This window comes from Ranitomeya imitator, chromosome 4 (assembly GCF_032444005.1).
Source record: "Ranitomeya imitator isolate aRanImi1 chromosome 4, aRanImi1.pri, whole genome shotgun sequence".
Lineage (NCBI taxonomy): Eukaryota > Metazoa > Chordata > Amphibia > Anura > Dendrobatidae > Ranitomeya > Ranitomeya imitator.
In genome coordinates, this window is record NC_091285.1 from 208,204,015 (window position 1) to 208,230,181 (window position 26,167).

At 43.7% G+C, this 26,167-nt stretch overlaps 1 protein-coding gene across 1 annotated transcript in view; it reads left to right on the forward strand.

Annotated features, from left to right (window-relative positions):
- CDC23 (cell division cycle 23) overlaps positions 1 to 24,423 on the forward strand; it is a 63,335-nt gene extending 38,912 nt beyond the window's left edge. The window contains exons 7-16 of the mRNA XM_069764336.1: positions 5,974 to 6,151; positions 6,233 to 6,330; positions 6,425 to 6,506; positions 6,583 to 6,736; positions 11,939 to 12,058; positions 12,777 to 12,852; positions 13,691 to 13,752; positions 19,201 to 19,279; positions 19,365 to 19,484; positions 23,873 to 24,423. Of these exons, the coding sequence (XP_069620437.1) occupies positions 5,974 to 6,151; positions 6,233 to 6,330; positions 6,425 to 6,506; positions 6,583 to 6,736; positions 11,939 to 12,058; positions 12,777 to 12,852; positions 13,691 to 13,752; positions 19,201 to 19,279; positions 19,365 to 19,484; positions 23,873 to 24,049 (1,146 nt within the window). The 3' untranslated portion in view covers positions 24,050 to 24,423. The remainder of the gene's footprint in view (positions 1 to 5,973; positions 6,152 to 6,232; positions 6,331 to 6,424; positions 6,507 to 6,582; positions 6,737 to 11,938; positions 12,059 to 12,776; positions 12,853 to 13,690; positions 13,753 to 19,200; positions 19,280 to 19,364; positions 19,485 to 23,872) is intronic.
- Positions 24,424 to 26,167: the final 1,744 nt, after the last annotated feature.

Genomic DNA, 26,167 nt, shown 5'->3' on the forward strand with positions numbered 1-26,167 from the left:
AACAGAAACGCAGGAGGCTGAGTAAGAGTAGAAGGTGGTGCGAAGAGAAGAAGGCAGAGCCAAGGACGGAGCCGCTGGAGGCGGAGCCAAGAGCGGAGCCGCTGGAGGCGGAGCCAAGGGCGGAGCCGCTGGAGGCGGAGCCAAGGGCGGAGCCGCTGGAGGCGGAGCCAAGGGCGGAGCCGCTGGAGGCGGAGCCAAGGGCGGAGCCGCTGGAGGCGGAGCCAAGGGCGGAGCCGCTGGAGGCGGAGCCAAGGGCGGAGCCGCTGGAGGCGGAGCCAAGGGCGGAGCCGCTGGAGGCGGAGCCAAGGGCGGAGCCGCTGAGGGCGGAGCCACTGGAGGCGGAGCCAAGAGCGGAGCCGCTGGAGGCGGAGCCAAGAGCAGAGATGGAGCCAAGTGCAGAAACACAGGAGGCGGAGCCAGATAGAACCGCAAAGAGCGGAGCCACAGAGCAAAGCCAGAGAGTGCGAAGCAAGGTCTGAGTGCAGAGCTGAGAGCAAAGCCACAGAGTGTAAAGCAAGGTCAGAGTGCAGAGCAAAGTTACAGAGAGCAGAGCTGAGGGAAAAGCTGAGAGACGCAGAAGCACAGGTTGTGGTAGAACTGAGCAAAGAGAAGCAGAGCCACAGACAGTGGCGAACAGAGCAGAAAAGGCAAACCAAGACAGAAATAAACAGACAGTGGAATAGGACTAGACTAAGACAGTCAGGAACGAGACAAGACACAGAGACCTAGACACTAGCCAGGGTATGATGCCCCTCTGGGTGGCAGACATAGGCCAGGGTACGAAGCCCCGCTGGGTGGCTACACAAGACAGAGACCAGGGTACTAAGCCCCACTGGATGGCTACACAGGACACAGACCAGGGTACAACGCCCCCCTGGGTGGCAGACAAGAGAGAGTAACCGAGACAGGACCTGGCACCTCAGCAGCTAAGAACTGACTAAGGGAGTAAGTTGCACAGGCCCCGACCACAGGGTGGAGCTGCACTATATACAGAAGGCCTCTTGGTAATTGGTCAGGAACTGATTAGACAGATGCACCCGATTCCTATAAGAACCAGAGCGTTCAGGCGCCGGCCCCCTATACACATAGCCATGAAGCATGCACAGAGCAGAGACACAGAACATGGAGCTGGCATGAAACAGAAACCACATCATGGCCTGGAGCAGTGGGTAAGATTGTGTGAGAGATGTGAGGCCATGCTTTGATGCCAGCAGAGTTGTTACAGTACCCCCCCCTTTACGGCCCCTCTTCTTCAAACCCGCCAGAATAACTTGTAGAAGAAGGATAGGAGCACACATAGTCCAGGCCACCATGACATCTTCAGGGTAGAATAAGGCAGGCGGGTCACCAGGATTCTCATAAAACAAAGTCTCTTGGTGCTCAACAGGGTTAGCTTCCACAATGAGCTGGACCACCTCCTTCAGGTAGACAGGTAACAGGGAATTGAATGCTGCTGTCTTGACATCTTCACCAGCCGGACACATGGAAATTGGAAGCCTTCTCATAGGATTCAACTTTTGCCCGACAGGTAGCAGAGATGTTCTTAGGTACGGAACACAAGAAAAGTCATTAGAGATGAGAGTGGAGAACAGCTCCACCGGGTCAGAGAAAAATTGAGGTGAACAAACTTCTGTTTTGAAATCTTCACCAGCCGGCCACAAGGACGCTGAAGGTATCCACATAGGAACCATCTTCTGCCCGTTATCCAGAAGAAATCGTCCAAATGGCGGGGATGTTCCTTGGAACGGATTACAGGAATAGTCATGGGAGATGTGTGGAGCGATAGTCACCGCTTCCCCATCTTCAGTGACTTTAGCACACCTTGACTCGACGACTAACTGTTTACTGGTATAGTCGCTGGAGATGTGTGGAGACATCGTCACCGTTTCCCCATCTTCAGAGACATCAGCACACCTTGACTCGACGACTAACTGTTTACTGGTATAGTCGCTGGAGATGTGTGGAGACAGTCACCGTTTCCCCATCTTCGGTGACGTCAGCACACCTTGACTCGACGACTAGCAGACCAGCTGAAGAAGAGGACACTGCTGAGTGTCTTTGACGCATGGGAACCAGACACTTCTCAAGACTGGGAAAGTTCAAACGAAGCACTTTACTGGAACTCTTGACCAGAGCGGGTGGTAGAGTCCTTGGCTCAGAATGACCCATGGGCATAACAGACAGCATACGGTAGACAAACTTCTTCGTGTATAAGGCTCCAACTTGGAGCTGTAGTTGTCCTAGCAGGACTAGACTGCTCTTTAGCAGGGCTCGGCCATTATCAGGCAACGCCCACACCGGGTTCTGGAGCTGTAGAACGGAGACCATACACTGACTCCGAATGATAGGCGGCTCAAACACACCAAAGCTCCCAGAAGGCAGAGAAACAGTCATTAACTTTTGACAGAAAGGAAGTACTTTCGCCAGGGGCAGCCTCTCCTACTGGCCCAGGGTTTTGGAGTACAGGCCTCACAGGGCAAAGACCATCTGAATATTCTTTACAACCACAGGGATACCATATTTAAATCTCAGCACCAGATTCAGGCTGCAGATTTGCCAGACCCCTCTTATTAGACCTCTTGGATCTTGCTCGGGTGGCCGTTTTGGCGGGTTGTGGAACAGATGAGTCTTGGACGGTCATGGATGGAAGTGACTGTTTACCTACAGGTTTCTTTCGTCTGGACCGTCTCTGTGAGCTTGAAGGGGAAGACTTTTCAGGAGATGCAGTACTTGGCTCATCGAAGGCTTTACAGAAGGCCACCAGGAAGGCCGACAGATTCGAGATGATGGGGTCCCCTGCTTCCCAAAGGGGGTCGCACCACATCAAAGCATCTCCTCTAAGGTAGGCCATTAAGAAACCTACTTTCAACCAGTCAGTGGGGAATTGGGTAGCATGCCACTTGAAATAATGCAAGCACCGCTCCAGGAACACACGACATTGCTTTGGGTCCCCATAGTAGCATGGAGGATCTGCTGGCTTGGATTCGTCATTAGGAGCGCAGGCTTGAATTCGATCAAACAGCTCATTAGAGATGACAATAGAGGATGGAGCAGTGAAGGACTGGCTTTCAGACTGGGTAAACATTTTCCTCGGAGGCCAATACTGGCAAGAAGAGAGTTCATCTTGCTCCGAGAGCGAAGGCACATGGGACTCAGCGGGGACCATGGCCTGTGCAAACTGTCACGCACACGCCCAGACTGGTTGGCGTGGGCATACGGGGGTGTGGCCCCACTGGACCACAGACCAAACTTCCCTGGAAGGGGTGTAACTAAGTAGCTTCCTAGGTGTTTGCTGGAGCCTCTGATGGTGAGGTCAGACTTGTGCAATAGGAAGCTACCAGGTGCCACTACAGGGTGATGTCTGGCTGTGGCTGCTGATCCCACTTAGGAACGGAGCGGGCACGGCTGGCACTCTAGCTGACAGGCGGGCATGGCTGGGACACAGGCAGGCAGACGGGTGCAACAGAGACACTGGCGGGCAGGCGGACACGGCTGGCTCTCTGGTAGGCAGGCGGGTACGGCTGGAACATAGGAAGAACCGGTAGGGACCGGTCTGCAGGCAGGTATGTGAAACAGGTTGGAACCTGTTCAGACAGGAGGACTAAGTAACAAGTAGAGAAAGACCGCAAGAGCGGATGCAGAGCGAAAGCACGAGCTAGAACCAAGAACAGAAACGCAGGAGGCTGAGTAAGAGTAGAAGGTGGTGCGAAGAGAAGAAGGCAGTGCCAAGGACGGAGCCGCTGGAGGCGGAGCCAAGAGCGGAGCCGCTGGAGGCGGAGCCAAGGGCGGAGCCGCTGGAGGCGGAGCCAAGGGCGGAGCCGCTGGAGGCGGAGCCAAGGGCGGAGCCGCTGGAGGCGGAGCCAAGGGCGGAGCCGCTGGAGGCGGAGCCGCTGGAGGCGGAGCCAAGGGCGGAGCCGCTGGAGGCGGAGCCAAGGGCGGAGCCGCTGGAGGCGGAGCCAAGGGCGGAGCCGCTGAGGGCGGAGCCACTGGAGGCGGAGCCAAGAGCGGAGCCGCTGGAGGCGGAGCCAAGAGCAGAGATGGAGCCAAGTGCAGAAACACAGGAGGCGGAGCCAGATAGAACCGCAAAGAGCGGAGCCACAGAGCAAAGCCAGAGAGTGCGAAGCAAGGTCTGAGTGCAGAGCTGAGAGCAAAGCCACAGAGTGTAAAGCAAGGTCAGAGTGCAGAGCAAAGTTACAGAGAGCAGAGCTGAGGGAAAAGCTGAGAGACGCAGAAGCACAGGTTGTGGTAGAACTGAGCAAAGAGAAGCAGAGCCACAGACAGTGGCGAACAGAGCAGAAAAGGCAAACCAAGACAGAAATAAACAGACAGTGGAATAGGACTAGACTAAGACAGAAATCAGGAACGAGACAAGACACAGACATAGACACAAGCCAGGGTATGATGCCCCACTGGGTGGCAGATATAGGCCAGGGTACGAAGCCCCGCTGGGTGGCTACACAAGACAGAGACCAGGGTACTAAGCCCCACTGGATGGCTACACAGGACACAGACCAGGGTACAACGCCCCCCTGGGTGGCAGACAAGAGAGTAACCAAGACAGGACCTGGCACCTCAGCAGCTAAGAACTGACTGAGGGAGTAAGTTGCACAGGCCCCGACCACAGGGTGGAGCTGCACTATATACAGGAGGCCTCTTGGTAATTGGTCAGGAACTGATTAGACAGATGCACCTGATTCCTATAAGAACCAGAGAGTTCAGGCGCCGACCCCCTATACACATAGCCATGAGGCATGCACAGAGCAGAGACACAGAACATGGAGCTGGCATGAAACAGAAACCACATCATGGCCTGGAGCAGTGGGTAAGATTGTGTGAGAGATGTGAGGCCATGAAGTGATGCCAGCAGAGTTGTTACAATATGTAAAGTTTTTAAGTAGTTTTCCTTTGCTTGGCTCATCTGGCAAACTAATTATCACAGGTGTTTGAGATTGATTTCAGGGATCCAAAGAGCCCCAAGTCACAAGACTGGGTTTATTTGAAAAACAAAAATATTACATCTTTTTGGAACAAATGCAATTTGGATAACAATATGGAACGTGGTGTATATAGGCGGCCATGTTGCTTTTATCCTGTGACTTCCAATTAGAACTGTCAACTATAGTTGCTGAAAGTCTCCTTGTGTTTTTAAATAATTTCATTGGTGGTTTAATTAGATTTTTTTCCCTCTCTATTCAGTACTCAATACTTGGCAACTCTCAAAATGCTTCTATTCTGTGCTTGCTCAGTTGGAGATAGGGCTACATTTGTGTGATTCGTCCTTGTGCTGTTTTTGTTTTTTCCTGCTGTTTAGACTCGGTATATTGGAATCCGTATAAAATGGACGACAGACTGAAAACATAATTGCTGTTTATAACTGATACATTAAGAAATAATGGCTTAAAATGATAGTTAGTTTACTGACTTAAGTGAGAAAAAAAAAACAATGAGAGAAAAAAATGGAAGCAACAAGGTTGATGCTTGAGAAGTAAATCGGCCAGATTTTTAATAGTTCTCTTCAGCACATTGTCCTGTGTAAAAAGGATATCCCGCTGAGAAAAATTATATTTTGTGCACAGAACGAGTGTTAAAGACCAGGCAGTGTGCATATAAATGCAGTCTTTCTTTCTGAACAGGCTATTAAACACCCTGCTTACGTGCAGCCAACTGGCAACTGTTTAATGGTTGCAGCTGACACGTGTGAATGCACCCCAAGAACAAAACTTATTGTAAAGGTTTAGAAACTACGGATTTAACAAAAAAAAAAAAAAAAGTTAAAAAATGTAACAGATCATAGTGATTCCTTCATATCATATATTTCATGTAAGAAAACAAAATGAAGAATAACTGAAATGAAAGAGCCCTATTCTGTTGTGTCCATGCAGGAGAGGCATTTTATACTTTCCCTCTATCTTTTGGCTTTAACTGACAGACCAGATGTCACATCATCTTTTTTCTTTTTTTTAACCTTTGCAGCTGAAGTTCTTGTCATTGCCAGACTGCTGGATAAAGGAATTTTTCCTAGCACATATATACACAGAGCAGCAACTGATTGAAGAAGCTTTGCAAAAATATCAGAGTCTCATTGATGCTGGATTCTCCAAAAGTACCTACATTATTTCTCAGATCGCAGTTGCATATCATAATATTCGAGGTAGGTCTGCAGAATTCTGGCTATCTTCTGCTTTAGGACATTTGTGTATCTCCTCACCTAATGGCTGTTTGCTTTTGACAGATATTGATAAAGCTCTTTCTATTTTCAATGAATTACGAAAACAAGACCCTTATAGAATAGAAAACATGGACACTTTTTCTAACCTGCTGTATGTCAGAGTAAGGAATCACATTTATTAGCTTTGTCTCTTGAGTTTTATGCAGTGCTTTTTTCATAATGCATTACAGCAATTGTTATATTCTATTTTCCAAGGGTCTAAAACCAGAACTGAGTTACTTGGCACATAACTTATGTGATATTGACAAGTATCGTGTGGAAACCTGCTGTGTGATTGGTAAGTAATCCACATATCTAGTCAATAATGTCAACTTGGTCTGTGTTTCCCTGAATATACCATCTGTTTCTTGTAGGGAATTATTACAGCTTGCGCTCTCAGCATGAGAAGGCAGCTCTCTATTTTCAAAGAGCCCTAAAACTGAATCCCAGATATCTTGGTGCATGGACCCTAATGGGTCATGAGTATATGGAAATGAAGAACACATCTGCAGCCATACAGGCTTACAGGTATGAAAAAATCACTTATGGGCTTACAGTGGGATTTCAGGTCCACCTTTATGTGCCACTCGCATTATTCCAGAACCACTGCCTCACTATATTACTTGGCTGGCTATTCATTTGAAAAGCTGGCATATGATGCTACGTTTCCACTGCCGGGGAAATGTAAGTCTAGACCCAGCATCCCCTGTAGATACAGTGGATATAAAAAGTCTATCATCATTTCACGGCATGTTCTACCTTAATGTCAATCATAATCTGATCAAATCTATTGGGAAACAAATTGTGACTGAGGAACTAAAACTAAAATGTGTTCATAATTTGCAAATCACATTTAAATTCATGGTAAATAGTAGTCAGTACACAGTTGTAAGAGTAAGAAAAAAGACCATTCCAGGGCATTAGGTATACCTTGGAAAACTGTAAAGACTGTCATCAAGAAGTGGCTTAATTCTGGCACAACAGAGATGTCACCTACACCTGGATGTCCCTCAAAAAGTAGTGAAAATACACCATGTTCCAAATTATTATGCAAATTACATTTTTCTCGGATTTTCCTAAATGGTCGGTGCAAATGACAGTCTAAGTCATCACCCATTAGAGTATACATCGAATTTTATTGAAGAAACCTCCCAATGATAACAGTATAATCTCCAAAATGAATAAAAACTCAAAATGCATTGTTCCAAATTATTAGGCACAGTAGAATTTCTATACATTTGATATGTTTAAAGAACTGAAATTGCTAATTTGTGGAATTTGCAGCATTAGGAGGTCACAGTCGCTGAACAAAACAGCTATTTAACTCTAAAACATCCTAAGAGGCCATGTTACATGGTTACATAGGAACCCTTCTTTGATATAACCTTCACTATTCTTGCATCCATTGAATTTGTGAGTTTTTGGAGAGTTTCTGCTTGTATTTCTTTGCATGAAGTCAGAATAGCCTCCCAGAGCTTCTGTTTTGATGTGAACTGCCTCCCACCCTCATAGATCTTTGGAGTATCATCAAGCAAAAGGTTCTCTGTACGGTTGAGGTCAGGTGAAGATGGTGGCCACATCATGAGTTTATCTCCTTTTATAGCAGCCAATGACTGAGCGGTATTTTTGCAGCATGAGATGGTGCATTGTCATGCATGAAGATGATTTTGCTCCTGAAGGCACGTTTCTGCTTTTTATGCCATGGAAGAAAGTTGTCAGTCAGAAACTCTGTATACTTTATTCAGGAACCTTAAAGAGCCCTACCAGCTGTTTCCCCATGATTCCGGCCCAAAACATGACTCCTCCACCTCCTTGCTGACGTTGCAGCCTTGTTGGGACATGGTGGCCATACACCAACCATCCACTGCTCCATCCATCTGGACCATCCAGGCTTGCTCGACACTCATCAGTAAACAAGACTGTGTTTAAAAATTAGTCTTCATGTATGTCTGGGCCCACTGCAACCGTTTCTGCTCATGAACACTGTTTAGGGGTGGCCGAATAGTAGGTTTATGAACCAAAGCAAGCCTTTGAAGGATTATACACCTTGAGGTTCAAGGGACTCTAGAGGCACCAGCAGCTTCAAATATCTGTGTGCTGGTTTGTGCTGACATAAAATGTAGAAAAAATTCTCAAATGATTCTTCTTGGTATGCGCTTTTTCTTTTTTTCATAACAGAAACCTTTCATTTTAACATGGGTGTGTAGACTTTTTATATCCACTTTCTGTTGGTTATTGGGAGGTGATAGAAGCTGGATTTGTTACTATCGAGTGATCACCACATCACTTTCATATTTTAAAAGATTTTGTCTTTTTAAAACATTCCCTCTTTCTAGGGGTTGCTAAAATTTTGTATAATTTCTTGCAAACTGCCCCGTATTATTTAATGAAGATCAAACTTTGCTAATTCAGTTTGTTTCCAGGTGACTATTCAGTGTATAGATACTGTTCCATAATAATTTCTTTATGAAACGTGCTACTTGTTGTATCTTTACCTCTTTTACCTCTTTTTACACACATGAAAATTACAGTACACTGTTACGTTTAGCATCTCTTTAAGAGTTTAAGGGGTTTCCTGATATATTTTTTATATATGAGCAAAGACTTCTTATATGCAAAAATATCAAAGTAAGCTTCATTCACCTCAGCATCTCCAGCGCCAGATCTACTCTGCTGTCACTGGTATTTGCTGTTATTACTGTAGCGGTATTGTGATCATGTGACTGACTGCAGCCAATCACAGTAGTCACCACTGCCGTTATATAAACAAACACTGCGTTCGGCAGCGGAGTTTTGGCACTTTAGGGGCAGCAGTTAACTACAGCAGGCTTTATTTTTACATAAATGAAGACTTTACCACAGAAAAAAAAATAAAACCAATTTACTAAAGGGATACTTCATCTTGAGGAAAAGGTTTAATTGGCATCTATGCTTCTTTAGTGTAAGAGCTGTAAAGCCATGGAGTAGTCTACCTGAGAAACTGGGTATTAAAAAAAAATAAATAAATAATAATAATAATAATAATTGATGTAAACTTATTACTTTTACTGAATTCTCCTGTTTTGAAAAGTTTATTCCTGGTATTAAAATTGTTATAGTTTGTGTTGGTTTCTTGTGCTGCCATCAAAGAAAGAAAGGTTCCCAATTGTGCATTATTTTGTCTAGTTTTTTGGTAGTTTTAGCCTGTTTTTAATTTGCACCTTTTATTCTTTTAGTTTGCGCCTTTTTTAACATCTATTCTATGTGTTCAACGATTTCGTTTTATTTTATGTTCCCAATTGTCGACAGCGTTGTTTGTTTACAGATGTATTTAGCTACAGACCAGTCTCCAGTCTCCCCTTCATCTCTAAACTCTTGGAGTGCCTCGTCTACTCCCGCCTTACCCGTTACCTCTCCATTCACTCTCTCCTAGATCCTTCACAGTCTGGCTTCCACCCCCTACATTTGACAGAAACTGCACTCATCAAAGCGAGCAATGACCACCTGACCGCAAAACATAATGGTAACCACTCTGTTCATTCTTCTCGACCTTTCTGCAGCTTTCGACACTGTTGACCATCCTCTCCTACTATCTAGGCTCCAGTCACTAGGCATTAAGGACACTGCTCTCTCCTGGTCCTCCTATCTTTCTGACCGCTCCTTCAATGTTTTGTTCGCTGGCTCCATTTCATCCCCTCTTCCTCTCACTGTTGGGGTACCTCAGGGCTCAGTCCTTGGCCCCCTTCTTTTCTCTCTACACGGCCCCAATTGGACAGACCATCAGCAGATTTGGCTTTCAGTACCATCTTTATGCCGATGACACACAACTATATACGTCATCCCCTGACACTACCCCCACTGTACTACAGAATGCCAGTGACTGTCTGTTTGCAGTCTCCAACATCATGTCCGCTCTCTATCTGAAACTCAAGCTCTCCAAAACTGAACTTCTTCTGCTCCCGCCATCTACTAACCTCCCTAAATCTGACATTTCCCTCTCCGTGGGTGGCACCATAATAACACCCCGGCAGCAGGAACGCGGTCTGGGTGTTTGTTTGACTCCGATCTTTCCTACACCTCCCATATACAATCTCTTGCCGCTTACACCTAAAGAACATCTCTAGAATCCGCCCTTTTTCTCACCATGGAAACAACAAAAACCCTCACTGTCGCCCTGATCCACTCCCGCCTGGACTACTGCAACGTTCTATTAATTGGCCTCCCCCTTACTCAACTTTCCCCTCTCCAGTCCATCCTTAATGCAGCAGTCAGGGTCATCCATCTGGCTAATCGATACTCAGACGTGTCCGCTCTTCGCCAGTCATTACACTGGCTACTAATTCACTACAGGATCCGATTCAAAGTACTTGTTCTCACCCACAAAGCTCTTCACAGTGGAGCACCCCCATACATCTCCCTCATTTCTCTCTATCTTCTAGCCGATTGCTGTGCTCTGCAAACGACTTTTGATTAACCTCTGCACTAATCCGTACCTCCTGACTCCGAGACTTCTCCCGTGCTTTGCCAATCCTCTGGAATTCACTACCCCAAGAAATTAGGACCATCCACAACTTGCACAGTTTTAGGCGCTCCCTCAAAACATTTTTGTTCAGAGCGGCCTATCACGTTCACTAATCAGTCATTTTATGTGTGCGTGTAGCCCATTGACTATATCTATCCCCTACTCCCTCAAGATGTCTGGACCATCATTGTAAATACACACCTGTACTTTGTCTCCCCCGCCTCATTGTAGATTGTAAGCTCTCACAAGCAGGGTCGTCCTATTTTGCTTTAATCATTATATTAACGTAGTTACTTATGACTGTTGTGTTTTGAAACTGTTAAACTGTAAAGCGCTGCGGGATATGTTGACGCTATATAAATAAAGATTATTATTATTACTAGATGGCAGCCCGATTCTAAAGAATCGGGAGTCTAGAATCCATATATACTTTATTTATTCAAATGTAAGAATAATACAATTAATAAATAATAGTAAGAAAGAACAAAAATAATAGGCAGTATATGGAGAAAACACCAAACAAAAGTTCAAAATTGGTGTGAAAATGTCACTGAACCACTTCACAACTAAATATATATAGTTTTGGTAAATGGTATTATCGTTTTTTTGACGAAATTCGGCAGGAGCTTGAAGAGCAACGTCACTGGGCCCGCCTCCACGCAGTAGAAACTTGCTGTGAGGTAAAAATTCAAAAATCACACCAAAATGGCGGGCGGAGTGTGTCACAGTACGGCACGTTTCTGATTGGTCGCTCGCAGCAGGCGGCAACCAATCAGACACTGGACACTGTTGACGTCACTTATCTCCGGACATTAGCTCCGGACATTAGCTCCGGACAAAGCCACGGAAGTTGGCACAAATTGCAGGAAGTAGTATTCTAGGCAATTATATATTAGATTAGCCGATTCATAAATTGGTACTTATTTAAGATTGAAAAACTTTTGTGCAATTGTGTGCCAGTTCTCCCTCCTGGAATGATTTTATTTATGCCTGAAATTTTTGCAACATGTTAGCACAACATGCAACATTGTACCCTAAAAGGGCACAAAAACGGTCAAATGCCAAAACTAAGAGCAGGTTTGATTTTGCTCAAAATTCATAAACCACACATGTGAATTTCAATAATTTTGGCACATCATAAGAGCATCAATAAATACCACAAGACAAAGAAATTGGATTTAAAAATAGCCAAAAGTGAAGTATCTTTTTATTTATTTTATTTTTTACAGGCATGCAATTGAGGTCAATAAGCGAGATTATCGGGCATGGTATGGATTGGGACAGACCTATGAGATCCTAAAGATGCCATTCTACTGCTTGTATTATTATAGACGCGCCCACCAGCTACGGTATTGCATGTTTATAAAAAACCTACGTATACAAATTCACAGACTAAAGACATACTACATTTCATATGTACTTTTACCTCCTGTGAATTTGAATGAATTGAAATGAAATAATTTTACCTTTTTGCTGCATTTAATTTCTTAAATTAGGGCTTGTGCAGACAGGGGTATAAATCGGACATCTGATGGCACACTGACCCATGTTATTCAAGGAGGCTGTCAGATGGCCAATTTTTCTCTGTCTAACTGTAATAACAAAATGTCAATGTGCACTATTCTAAGTATTGGATGAGACTTGCCCATTCAAGTCTGACTTCATAAAAAAAAATCAGATCCCACACATAACATCCTTGTGGCATCAGATTTTTACAGATACATCTCTTTTGATGGAAACTGTATTTGATAACTTACAGTTTTAATGTAGAGGTAATGTAAAAAAATTGACACAGATGAAAAGCTTCCGATTTTTCAGGATAAAACTGACGATTTTTCATACACTTCTCTATGACCCATTATTAAGCAATTGTGCTATTTATGCTGATGTCTACATGGAATGATCTATGTGATGCAAATGCCATTGAAAATGTAAATCTATTTCTAAAATTCTATTTGTGACCGGAATGAAGGCATTGTAATGCATGTAAAAACTATTGTGATGCAACTGCCCAGTCCATAAGTTTGATCTGAGAAAAAAAAAAAAAAATCTCTGATCTCTTTTCAGACCAAACGACTCCCGGATGCTCGTTGCCTTAGGTGAATGTTATGAAAAGCTGAACCAACTTGTGGAAGCTAAAAAAGTATGTTTTCAAGTTCAGTATGAATTTTAATGAGCCGTGCAAATGTTTTCTAGTGAAGGAATAAAATAAACTTGGAAAGCTGGAAATGATTTTTCTGCAGATGATATTATGGTTTGTATTGTAGATGTGAAGTCGGCCTTTTTTTGCTGTAGCAGAGTACATAGACCATTCTTTTTCTAGCAAGTATTGCACTAAAAAAAAACAAATAAAATGCTCTTTGAAGAATAGCTCTTTGGAGCAAGTCTATAAACTGCCTCTATGCGCAAGGGAAGGATAGTAGGCACATATAATGAACCTTTTGATATTTACTCCATGAAGTAATTCTTGTGGAGTACACAGGTCCCTGAAACAATACTAGGGGTTATGCATTTTCATTTTATAAATTTGCTATAGTCCGAGCTTGAAAATGCTTTTTGTTGCTTTTTTGTTATATTTGAAGAATGGACGGGAAAGTATCGGGACTTATGCTTTTTGGCCAATAACCATTTTGTACAGATGCATACAAGGCAATCATGGACTACTTCAAGCACACTTCCCATTGTAAAAGACTGCTGGGCCAGATGTAAAGGAAAAACGGAGTGGCTACACATTATAGCCAATTAGATCTCGCCTCTCATTTTTCATAGCACTTTTAGGAAAAGGAAAGTCGAAAGCTGATTGGACGCAGTAGACCATTTCCCTCTTCCTTTGCACCAGTTTTGAAAAATGTGAATCTATATAAAGGCTGAATATAAAATATTTCAGATTGTGGGAACAAGACCTGCATGTATTACTATTAAATGTATATAGTGCCTGCCAGTCATTGATAGAGCAATGTTGTGATTTTTCCCCATGACAGTGCTACTGGAGGGCCTATGCTGTTGGTGATGTGGAAAAAATGGCTTTAGTTAAGCTGGCAAAGTAAGTTCTACATTTATCACTTAATGATTGCAATTCTTTAGAATGGACTGTTAATGAGGGACAACATATTTAGGGAATGACTCATTTTCTTCCGAAATATTTTGTGCTGAAAATGATTTTTTCGTTCGTTCTTTCTAGCTTCTTGGTGACTGTTGCTATCTACGTTTATCATCAGTTATCTTTGCATTCAAAATCTAAAATGCTTGTTAGAGCTGAATCTGTCTGTGATAACTTCAAACATAGGGCGCGATTCATCAAGATAGGCATGAGAAGAAGTGCTGGAGTCAAACACTGTGGCCTCATTAAGAGGCGTGTGCTTCGCCCTGGTCCCGCCGCAGCCCCACTCATTTTGGCAGAGCTGCTAGAAATTGTGAAGATGCCAGAAGTCGCCAGAATTTAGGCGCAGCTCTGAGAATTCTGGCATGACAGCTTTGATGAATTGGGCACATATTGACATATTTTCAGCATATAAGACCATGTCAATGCTTCAGAATACATCAGCTGTTTATTACATGAGGAAAATTTAGAGCTTTACTTGAAAAATCTCCTTGACTGCAGAACAGTAGCTACGAATATTTTACTTCTAATACCTATAGTATTTTCTGTTGTCTGCAGTCACCATTACTTACTGAAGACAGAAATAATAAAATTAATATGTAACTACAGATCTTTTGAGGTGCGGTAATACACTAGCTGATTTTTTTCCTAATTTTAGTGCTGTAATGAATTGAATGTCAACACACAATAAAAGAATTCCTCTAGTTAATAGACTCCATCCTTAAAGGGGTATTCCCATCTCCAAGATCCTATCTCAGTATGTAGCAGGTGTAAAAATATTAGCAAATATTTCCAGCTAGAAATTTAGTAAGGTTCTTCTGATTCACTATGTCGTTTACCTCATATAGGGCATTGCAGTAGCTCAGGTATTCATGGTTACGACCAATAAGAGCTGTCTAAATGTCATTATATGAGTGGTTGTAACCATGGATACCCAAGCTACTGCAATGCCCTACATGGGGTAAGCGACATAACAAATCTGAAGAACTGTACTACATTTCTCATTGGAGGTATTTGCTATTATTATTATTATTATTGCACCTTCAAAATATTGGGATAGTATCATGGAGAAGTGTTTAGAAATATATTGGGAAATAGCTTTTTAAAGCCACATTACTCAAAATGTGCTAACATACACCTATTATTTAATGCTAAATGTTTACTTAAAAGGCTAAGTGATTGTTATGATATTGCATTACATATATCCAGCTCATCAGGAGTTTTGGTAAGGGTCACCAAGATTGATGTCAGACAGATCCCTAACACATTGAGATCTTATAGATTAAGTTGGCCGTAAAGAATATCAATCAATCTATTTACCACAACTATGTTTTTGATGTAAGTTCCCCGTAAATGCCAAGCGTATTGTTGCAAGACTGTGTAAAGCCATTATTATGGCATTCATTTAGCATAAGTTTGATCAATATAAGCTTATGAGAGCATAGTTTAAATAACTTTTATATAAACATGTGCTACTGTTACAGCCTATTAATGAATACCAACACAAAAGACTGAGCAAACAAGAAGAAAATATTAAGGGGACACACTCTAAATCTAATTGACCAAAAAGCATCTGAAAAAGAGTGCATACAAAGGTCTTATAAAAGCTTACATTTTATTAATTATACTTAAAAAAATATTTAAATACAAAAGACATACATATACCAAAACAGAATGTCCCTAGAAGTGGCACCAGTAACATGTACAAAGTGAGAGATTTAAAGTAACAAGAGATTCCAAATGGGACAAAGGACCCCATCTACGTAATAACTCAAGTCAACTAACAAGTGTCATGACTAATACTAAATAGTTTAGTGAAAAAATGCATAAGGTAAGTACTTACACACAAGATGGTGTCAGTGAAAAAGGGGGGGTTCTTGTACATCAGTCCTGATCCACCAGCCCAAACTCACGTTTCACCCCCTGACAAAGCCTCAACTTGTTAGTTGACTTGAATTATGTAGATGGGGTTCTTTATCCGATTAGGAATCTGTCGTGTTATATTACATCTCTCACTTTGTACATGTTAATGGTGCCACTTCTATTAACATTCTGTTTTGGTCTATGTATGCCTTTTGTATTTAAATCTTTTATAAGTATATTTAATAAACTTTTAATTTTTATGAAACCTTTGTGTGCATTCGTTTGCAGATGTTACAGCCTGTTGCATGATGTGAATAAGAGGCCTCAAACGTCAGATGTGAATGAGAAGGATCATGCATGTTAGATTTCAACATGCACAATCCTTGGTTGTACTGACAGATCAGCTTCTACCAGTAGTACCTGGCAGTCTGTCTTCTCATTGGATAAAATATGCACACGTGTTCAATCATAAATATCTTATGTACATTACCAGCTTTAGAATTTCCTACATCAGACAACTGTACAGTGTCTGGTACTACGCTTCTCAAATGGCATACAATCAGAAGATGCTCTGAAAAGATGACATTATTATTATAGTGCCATTTATTCCATGGCGCTTTACATGTGAGGAGGGGTATACATAATAAAAAACGAGTACAATAATCTTAAACAATACAAGTCATAACTGGTACAGAAGGAAAGGGGATACTGCTGCTCGGGCTCAGTCTAGAAGGGATGGGTGAGAATACAGTAGGTGAGGGTAGAGCTGGTTGTGCAGTGGTATTATGGAACAAGGGTTATTGCAGGTTGTAGGATTGTCGGACGAGGTGGGTCTTCAGGTTCCTTTTGAAGGTTTCCATGGAAGGCGAGAGTCTTATGTTGGAGTAGAGGGGATCTACAGGAGAAATCTAGTATGCGATTGTGGGAAGAGGCTGTCAGGAGGGGGGTGAGCCAGGTTTGTGATGACAAGGAAGGAGAGAGGTTTTTTTTAGCAATGAAAAGATAATGGATGTATGAAAGTTTGTTGCAAAGCAAACGTTCCATAAAGGACTGGAGAAGTTGAGGCTGGGTGAATGGGTATTAGGCTAGAGAGGTTGTGGAAATTTGTGATAGATGGGAGGTGGAATTGACTGTGGGGATGTGGTGAGGAGCACCAGGATTTGGAGAGATATCACCAGCAGGTAGGAGGAGCAGAGAAAGTGTTTGTACATGGATGCAGGAGAGGGCAAGAGGTGTCTGTGCTTGGAGACCAAAGATTTTATGTTAAAGAACAGATCAGCGGAGGAGATGAGATGGATGGGCAGGATGGAGGGAATATTTGAAGTAATGCTGTGGGATTTCAGCTGTGAAGTGAGCAGAATTGTGACAGCAGTTCCAGACTCTAAGGCTGTGTGCACACGATGCAGATTTAGTGCAGATCTGCAGCGGTTTTTTTTTCGCGCAGAAACGCTGTAGATCCGCACTGTGATTTACAGTGCAATGTAAATCAATGTGAAAAAGTGAAAAAAAAAAAAAAGCTGTGCACATGGTGCAGAAAAATCCGTGCAGAAACGCTGCAGATTTCAAAGAAGTGCATGTCGCTTCTTTTGTGCAGTTCTGCAGCATTTCTGCACCTCTCCATTAATAGAAATCCGCAGTGGTAAAAACTGCAGAAAATCCGCACAAAATCCGCATCAATTCCACACAAAAACTGCCCTATATCCGCATAAAAGCCGCATCAAATCCGCAGCTGCGGATTCTGCCAGAAGATGCGGATTTTGTGCAGAAAATTCTGCACCTCTTTTCTTACGTGTGCACATAGCCTTAGGGTGTGTTCACAGTGAGGTTTTTTATGAGTTTTCAAAGAAAAACAGCTAAAAGAATGAGTTTTAATTGGACATTTGGAGAATTTCTGCTCTAAAAGCTAAGCAAAAAAAAAAAAAAGTTCACCCTTAGAGAATAGTCAGATGGCCATATAACTCAGCTGAGGACCGCAACGCGATGCTTGGACTGGCCATCGGTTCTCTCATACCGAGCATGACAGCTGCATGGAAATACAGAACGTCATGCTTGGGTCAGGAGAGCCAACGGTCAGTTTCAGCGTTGCGGTCCTCATCTGAATTATACGGCAATCTAACTTTTTCCTAATAGAGACATTTCAGACAGTGCTAGATAAATCATACATACGCAATTTTTAAAGGGAATCTGTCAGCAAGTGTTTACTATGTAATTTTAAGACCGCATGAGGTAGTGGCTGAAACATCGATTTTTGTGATTTGTTAAGCTTTAGTCACACTAAACGACTTACCAACGATCATGACCAGCGATACGACCTGGCCGTGATCGTTGGTAAGTCGTTGTGTGGTCGCTGGGGAGCTGTCACACAGACAGCTCTCTCCAGCGACCAACGATCAGGGGAAAGACTTCGGCATCGTTGAAACTGTCTTCAACTATGCCCAAGTCCCCCTGCAGCACCCGGGTAACCAGGGTAAACATCGGGTTACTAAGTGCAGGGCCGAGCTTAGTAACCCGATATTTACCCTGGTTACCATTGTAAAAGTAAAAAAAAAAACAAAAACACTACATACTCACATTCTGATGTCTGTCACGTCCCCCGCCGGCGTCCACAGGGTTAAAACTGCTTTCGGCAAGAGCGCTGCTAATACACGCGCTGCTGCCGAGAGCTTCCCTGCACTGACTGTGTCAGTGCCGGCAGTAACAGCGGTGACGTCACCGCTGTGCTCTGCTTTACGGCCGGCGCTGACACATTAGCAGTGCTCCTGCCAAAAGCAGTTTTAACCCTGTGGACGCCGGGGGACATGACAGACATCAGATTGTGAGTATGTACTGGTGTTTTTTTTTTTTTTTTTAACTTTTACAATGGTAACCAGGGTAAATATGGGGTTACTAAGCGCGGCCCTGCGCTTAGTAACCCGATATTTACCCTGGTTACAAGTGAACACATCACTGGATCGGCGTCACACACGCCGATCCAGCGATGACAGCGGGTGATCAGAGACCAAAAAAATGGTCCTGATCATTCCCCAACGACCAACAATCTCCCAGCAGGGGCCTGATCGTTGGCCGCTGTCACACATAACGAGATCGTTAGCGGGATCGTTGCTACGTCACCAAAAGCGTGACGTTGCAACGATATCGTTAACGATATCGTTATGTGTGACTCCCCCTTTACTTGTTAGGCGATGTGTCAACAGGACATTATCACTTTCAGGACTGGTTTGTGTGAGCAGTTGTCAGACTGTACCTCCTCATCTGATAAGCAGTTCACTGTCAGTAGACTATGTACACAGAGACCCTGTTGTGGGCAGGGTTGACATTCTGAGCTCTGCTGCATGCTACATCTAGAAACTCTTAATTGTATCACAGTTGCTTCACCCATTATGCTGCTGTCAGATGACTTTCTAAAAATCTGGTGATAGATTCCCTTTTAATCTGGACACATGCATTACATAATTGATATCTTGATTAATTATGGTAATGGTGATTTTGACCTGCTCACAAGCTATGTTTTTGTCTTTCTTCTTGAAGACTCCATGAACAGCTGAATGAGTCTGAACAGGCTGCACAGTGCTACATTAAATATATACAGGATATATACTCTTGTGGGGTAAGTGTAAAAGTTACAGTCTGTATTTAGCCTTTTTAGTGTGGATCATCTCACAGCAGTTTACATTGTTTTGTTTTTTTCCCAGGAGAGAGTGGAACATCAAGAAGTGAGCACAGCGTATAGATACCTGGCTCAGTATTACTTTAAGTGTAAACTGTGGGATGAGGCCTCCGCATGCGCCCAGAAGTGTTTTAATTTTAATGATGTAAGTATGTACCGTATATACTCGTATATAAGTCGAGTTTTTTAGCACATTTTTTTGTGCTGAAAACACCCCTCTCGGCTTATACACTAGTCATTGTTCTAGAAAGATGGCGGTGGAGGGGGAGCGGCGGAGCAGCAGGTCACAGAAGCAGGAGCCAGTGGCTGCAGCTAAATCCTGTGCCCGCTGCAAAAGAGAAATTAATATTCACTGCACTGGCAGTGAATATTAATTTCTCTTATAGCGCGCAGTTGCAGCCGCCAGTTTCCAACACATATCCTACATACCTTCCCTGCGCACCCTCACTGCTTCTAGTTCCGGACGGTGCCAGCAGCTCTTACGGCCGAGCGATCACGTGTCCCCCGCTCATAAAGGTAATGAATATTCACGTCTCTCCACTCCCATAGGCATGGAGTGTATATTCATTACCTTAATGAACGGTGACACGTGATCGCTCGGCAGGAAGAGCTGCTGGCGTCGGAATAAGATGCAGCGAGGGCATGCAGGGAGGTAAGTAGGATGTGTTTTGTTCAGTTTTTTTTTTTTTTTTTTTTTTAAATAGGAACCATGCATATGGGATGGGGATAAGGAGCCATGCATACAGGAATGGGGAGCCATGCATGCAAGGACATGGATGGGGAGCCATGCATGCAAGGACAGGGATGGGGAACCATGCATACCAGGATAGGGATGAGGGGACAATGCATACCCAGCTTATACTCGAGTCCATAAGTTTTCCCAGTTTTTCATGGCAAATTTAGGTGCCCCCGCTTATACTCAAGTATATACGGTAATTATATTCTGTCGTTCTTTAGGAATTGACCTCTTTGTAAATGACTGTTAAAAATGCAAATGCATTTCTTTTAACACATGGTACTGCAATTAAATAATTGCAGGAATTTGTTGCTGTTTCTTTTACGAGAATGACCAGTCCTTGTGTGGTGTGCAGGTGTGGTGGGTGGCTGCAGTGACTGCTACGGAATGGTACTGTGGTGTCTGCTTAGAAAATGGGACATGCCGGTTATACCTACTTGGGGTGATTGGGACTTGCCCTTATGCCAAGGAAAGATGGAGACTGGGGGCTCAATTTTTACTACACTGGCAGAGACAAACACAGACTATTTGAAGAGGAGTTTCCAAGCACTTGGCAACAGCCAATGTACATCAATTGTATTTATAATCCTCATAGTAATTTACATGCAGTTAAAATCCTTACATAAAAGTAATGTCCAACGTACAATAAAAACTGTTAAAAGGCAGGGAATGTTATAAAATAACTAGCTATTGAACCCGTTCTACGCCCGGGTGGCGAGCATTTATATTGGTATATGGTCTCCATCCTGGTATGTGCTGCTCCCATCCTGCGTCCCCATCCTGTCATGTGCTGCTCCCATCCTGCGCCCCCATCCTGTCATGTGCTGCTCCCATCCTGCGCCCCCATCCTGTCATGTGCTGCTCCCATCCTGCGCCCCCATCCTGCGCCCCCATCCTGTCATGTGCTGCACCCATCCTGCGTCCCCATCCTGTCATGTGCTGCTCCCATCCTGCGCCTCCATTCTTTAATTTGCTGCTCCCATCCATATGCCCCATACGCTGCTCCATAAAGGTTTATGGCCCCCATAAGATGCTCCATTGTATATGCCCCCGTACACTGCTCCATTATAGTTTATGGCCCCATAAGATGCTCCATGGTATATGCCCCCGTACACTGCTCCATTATGGTTTAAGGCCCCATAAGATGCTCCAGTGTGTATGCCCCTGTACACTGCTCCATTATGGTTTATGGGCCTCATAAGATGCTCCATAGTGTATGCCCCGTACACTGCTTCATTAACGTTGATGGCCCCCATAAGACGCTCCAGTGTGTATGCCCCCGTACACTGCTCCATTATGGTTTATGACCCCATAAGATGCTCCATAGTGTATGCCCCTGTACACTGCTTTATTATGGTTGATGGCCCCCATAAGACGCTCCAGTGTGTATGCCCCCGTACACTGCTCCATTATGGTTTATGGCCCCATAAGATGCTCCATTGTATATGCCCCCATATGCTGCTCCATAAAGGTTGATGGCCCCCATAAGATGCTCCATACTATATGCCCCGTATGCTGCTCCATTATGGTTGATGGCCCCCATAAGATGCTCCATTGTATATGGCCCGTACACTGCTCCATTATGGTTTATGGGCCTCATAAGATGCTCCATAGTGTATGCCCCGTACACTGCTTCATTATGGTTGATGGCCCCCATAAGACGCTCCAGTGTGTATGCCCCCGTACACTGCTCCATTATGGAAACAGGAACACATGGGCTACTTGCACAGTGAACAAGTCTGTATGATCATGTTCACACACCACCAAGAAACCTGAAGACACAAAAGAGAATAGTAAAACCAAAAACACTCAGTTTGAAAAAATGTTGCAGTAATCCGCAAGTGCTAGTAAAAGATGTAAAAAACAGGGTATTTGGTTGATACGTTTTTTGCAAAAAATGTATACTAAGCTGCTCTACCAATCTTCACGGTATACCCTTATCAGAGCAGTCCTAACTAATGTATGCAATCCCTATCTGATGTATTTAAAAACCTGATCATCTGTATATAACCTGTGTGAACAGGGTTCAGAGAGGAAAAATCCATGTGTGCATACAGGGTAGAACAGCTTTTGTGCAGATAGCCCAAGAGGAGTGGTGGAACTCCCCAGTCTTGTAGACACAAGAGAACAATTATGGAAACAGGAACACATGGGCTACTTGCACAGTGAACAAGTCTGTATGATCATGTTCACACACCACCAAGAAACCTGAAGACACAAAAGAGAATAGTAAAACCAAAAACACTCAGTTTGAAAAAATGTTGCAGTAATCCGCAAGTACTAGTAAAAGATGTAAAAAACAGGGTATTTGGTTGATACGTTTCTTGGTGGTGTGTGAACATGATCATACAGACTTGTTCACTGTGCAAGTAGCCCATGTGTTCCTGTTTCCATAATTGTTCTCTTGTGTCTACAAGACTGGGGAGTTCCACCACTCCTCTTGGGCTATCTGCACAAAAGCTGTTCTACCCTGTATGCACACATGGATGTTTCCTCTCTGAACCCTGTTCACACAGGTTATATACAGATGATCAGGTTTTTAAATACATCAGATAGGGATTGCATACATTAGTTAGGACTGCTCTGATAAGGGTATACCGTGAAGATTGGTAGAGCAGCTTAGTATACATTTTTTGCAAAAAACGTATCAACCAAATACCCTGTTTTTTACATCTTTTACTAGCACTTGTGGATTACTGCAACATTTTTTCAAACTGAGTGTTTTTGGTTTTACTATTCTCTTTTGTGTCTTCACTGCTCCATTATGGTTTATGGCCCCATAAGATGCTCCATTGTATATGCCCCGGTATGCTGCTCCATAAAGGTTGATGGCCCCCATTAGATGCTCCATACTATATGCCCCGTATGCTGCTCCATTATGGTTGATGGCCCCCATAAGATGCTCCATTGTATATGGCTCGTACACTGCTCCATTATGGTTTATGGGCCCCATAAGATGCTCCATAGTGTATGCCCCCGTACACTGCTCCATTATGGTTTATGGCCCCATAAGATGCTCCATGGTATATGCCCTGTATGCTGCTGCAATATATGAAAAAAAAAAATACCATACTTGCCTATCGTCGCTGAGCGCCGAGTGCCTGGGGGGCCTGAGCAGGCGGGGACACTGACGCGCTGTGGGGGTCAGGTGCCGGTATCGCCGCTAGTTCAGGCCCCCCAGCACTTGCTATATTCACCTGGCCCTGTTCCACCGCTGCGCGCCGCCATCTTCCGGCTCCTCTGGCTGTGACTGGTCAGTCAGAGGGCGGCGCGCATTAAGCACATCATCGCGCCCTCTGAACTGAACGTCACAGGCAGAGGACCCGGAAGATGGCGGCGCGCAGCGGTGGAACGGAGCCAGGTGAATATAGCCGATACTTACCCTCCTGGCGGTCCCTGCTTCTCTGTTGGAGATCGTGGTGTGCATTCAGTGTTTACGCATACCGCGATCTCCTGGGAGCGTCACTCTGTGGGGGCCAGACTGCGCCGGCGCTTGCGCAGTCTATAAAGGCTTCGGACAGAGTGACGCTCCCAGCGTTATAGATAAGATGATTAGGTTAAAGTATTTCCTTTTCTAGTCAACGTAATTATTTTCAGTAGTAGTATCTGTCTGTACAGATGATGTAAATCCATTTTAAAATGTTTGATTCTGAAAAAAAAATCTTGATGACTATTCTACAAATTAATGAAGGTTATTTGAGGAGCATGACTAGACGCCCACATCAATTATACACATCACAATCATATGTTCTTCTGTTGTGTTGCTCTAGTATTAACATGTAGTGTTACTGTTTCAGACGAGAGAAGAAGGCAAAGCACTTTTGCGCCAGATTCTGCAGCTCCGTAACCAAAATGAAAGCCCCTCTGCCGATTTGCCAGCCAACGCTCCATTTTTATTCCCACAGTCCGTTTCTGCCAGCAACACCCCTACAAGAAGAGTTTCTCCTTTAAACCTTTCCTCAGTGACTCCATAGTGGCATCCTCCAAGAGGATCCTTGGTGCTTCGCCTGCAGTAAAACAGTGCAATAACTGTGGAGAGAAGTTGCTTCTATTGAAGCTCCACTTAGTGCTCGTCTGGTGAAAAAAAAAAAACCAAAACAAATCATGCTGAGATACCGATGTTGGACTGGTCGGGTTTGTGCTGGCACAAGACAGCTTTAGAGAGTACTATGGGAGGCAGATTTCTTACCTTAATAAGATGATCTGCAATTTATTCTCAATAAAATTTTTTTACTGTGACCTGAAATGCATTTGTTTGGATAGATTGCACGCCAAACTCTTATAAATGTAGGTGTCAATGTAACCTACAGTCAGCTCCAGTATGGTTAAATAAATTTAATCAATTTGACCTGGGTAGGCTTTTATGTGTATGCTGTTTCTCAAATTAATTTTTTTGTAAAAGATTTTGATGGGCAAAGGAACCGTAGAGCATTTTGTTCCAGCTGTACAGCATCTTCTCATATGAAGAATGCCACTCTGCAGAGATAAAGTAGTATTTCACAAAGCCCATTCAAATAAAGTTTTGTTCTGGGTAATGGCGAGAGGACATTCCTCTGTCACAAGCCTCACCCTTTTGAGATAACCTAGATAACGGGATTTTCCAAAATCACAAGTTATTCTCTGTCCTATGGCTTGTCAATGGGACTACAGCAAAATAACTGAACTGTACTCAACTTTCTGTGGCAGTCCCATAGAATCTATGGCATAGACATTGAGGTTGAGCCATGGCACCTCTGCTCCACTTAAGCCTGGACTCTGCAGAGCCCTATTCTTGGGATCACTAGAGGGCCCCAGTGGTCAGATGCCCAGCAATCAGCAAGTTATCCCCTATCCTATTCATGGGAAATCCCCCTCCGTACCCCCATCACAATGACAGCACTACTATAGAGGGTCCGCCTCCTTGTTCATGAAATCTATAGGTTTAAAAAGGCAGAGCCTCCCAACTTCTTTCAGTATTTTCCGGTCTTCAAACGTGAACATTTGTAGGATCTGGGTGTTATCTGGACATGGTAGGGGGGTAGTTTTACCTCCAGTTTTTTTTTTTCCTGGTGGTCCTGGAAGATGGTAGAAAGTTGTTGCTCAATCTGCCCTCATTTTAGCAGCTCCATAGCATACCTGCTGAACAGCCCGAAGGTACTGGATACAGTATGACTCAGGGGGTGATGTCACAGGATTCAGCTTCTGGAAGTCAAAGAGTAGGTTGCCCAGACGGGAAGTACGTGGATAGTAGGATGGCCATGGTATGACTGTACCGGTGACGCTGGGATTTGCCATGTTTTCTGTTAGCTCGATTCTCAGCTGATGGCTAGGACAGACAAACTATGACGGCCAACCCAGTGATCACCTATACGATAAAAAGACGGGTCTAGGGTTTAGGCGCGTCCCTGTCACATTTAGAAGGCTTCTGGGACTATAAGCATGGAGATTCTTGGAAAAGCTGGATCCCTCAACCCATTCTGTTATGGTATTCTGGGTTTGGGTGAGTAAATTGCAGGACAGACATAGGAAGCACACTGCAAAAACAAAGAATAAGGAATGTGCTGTATGTAAAATTAAGCTGGGTTTAGCCTATTCAAAATTGCCTTACAAAGAGTATTGATGAATATCATAGTAACATAGTTAGCAAGGCTGAAAAAAAACATGTCCATCCAGTTCAGCCTATATTCCGTCAAAATAAATCCCCAGATCTACGTCCTTCTAAAGAACCTTATATCTGTAAGATACAATATTATTACGCTCCAGGAAGACATCCAGGCCTCTCATGAACCCCTCGACTGAGTTCGTCATCACCACCTCCTCAAGCAAGGAATTCCAGATTCTCACTGCCTTTAACAGTAAAGAATCCTCTTCTGTGTTGGTGGAAAAACCTTCTCTCCTCCAGACGCAGAGAATGCCCCCTTGTGACCATCACCTTCCTTGGTATAAACAGATCCTTTGAGAGAGATTTGTATTGTCCCCTTATATATGGTTATTAGATCGCTCCTCAGTCGCCTCCTATGGTTAGCGATATTAAGCGGCTGATTAAAAGTGATGTTTGATCTGGTTTAAAGACGGCATTACTCAGATTTGTCTAGTTCTGAAAAAAATTTGCA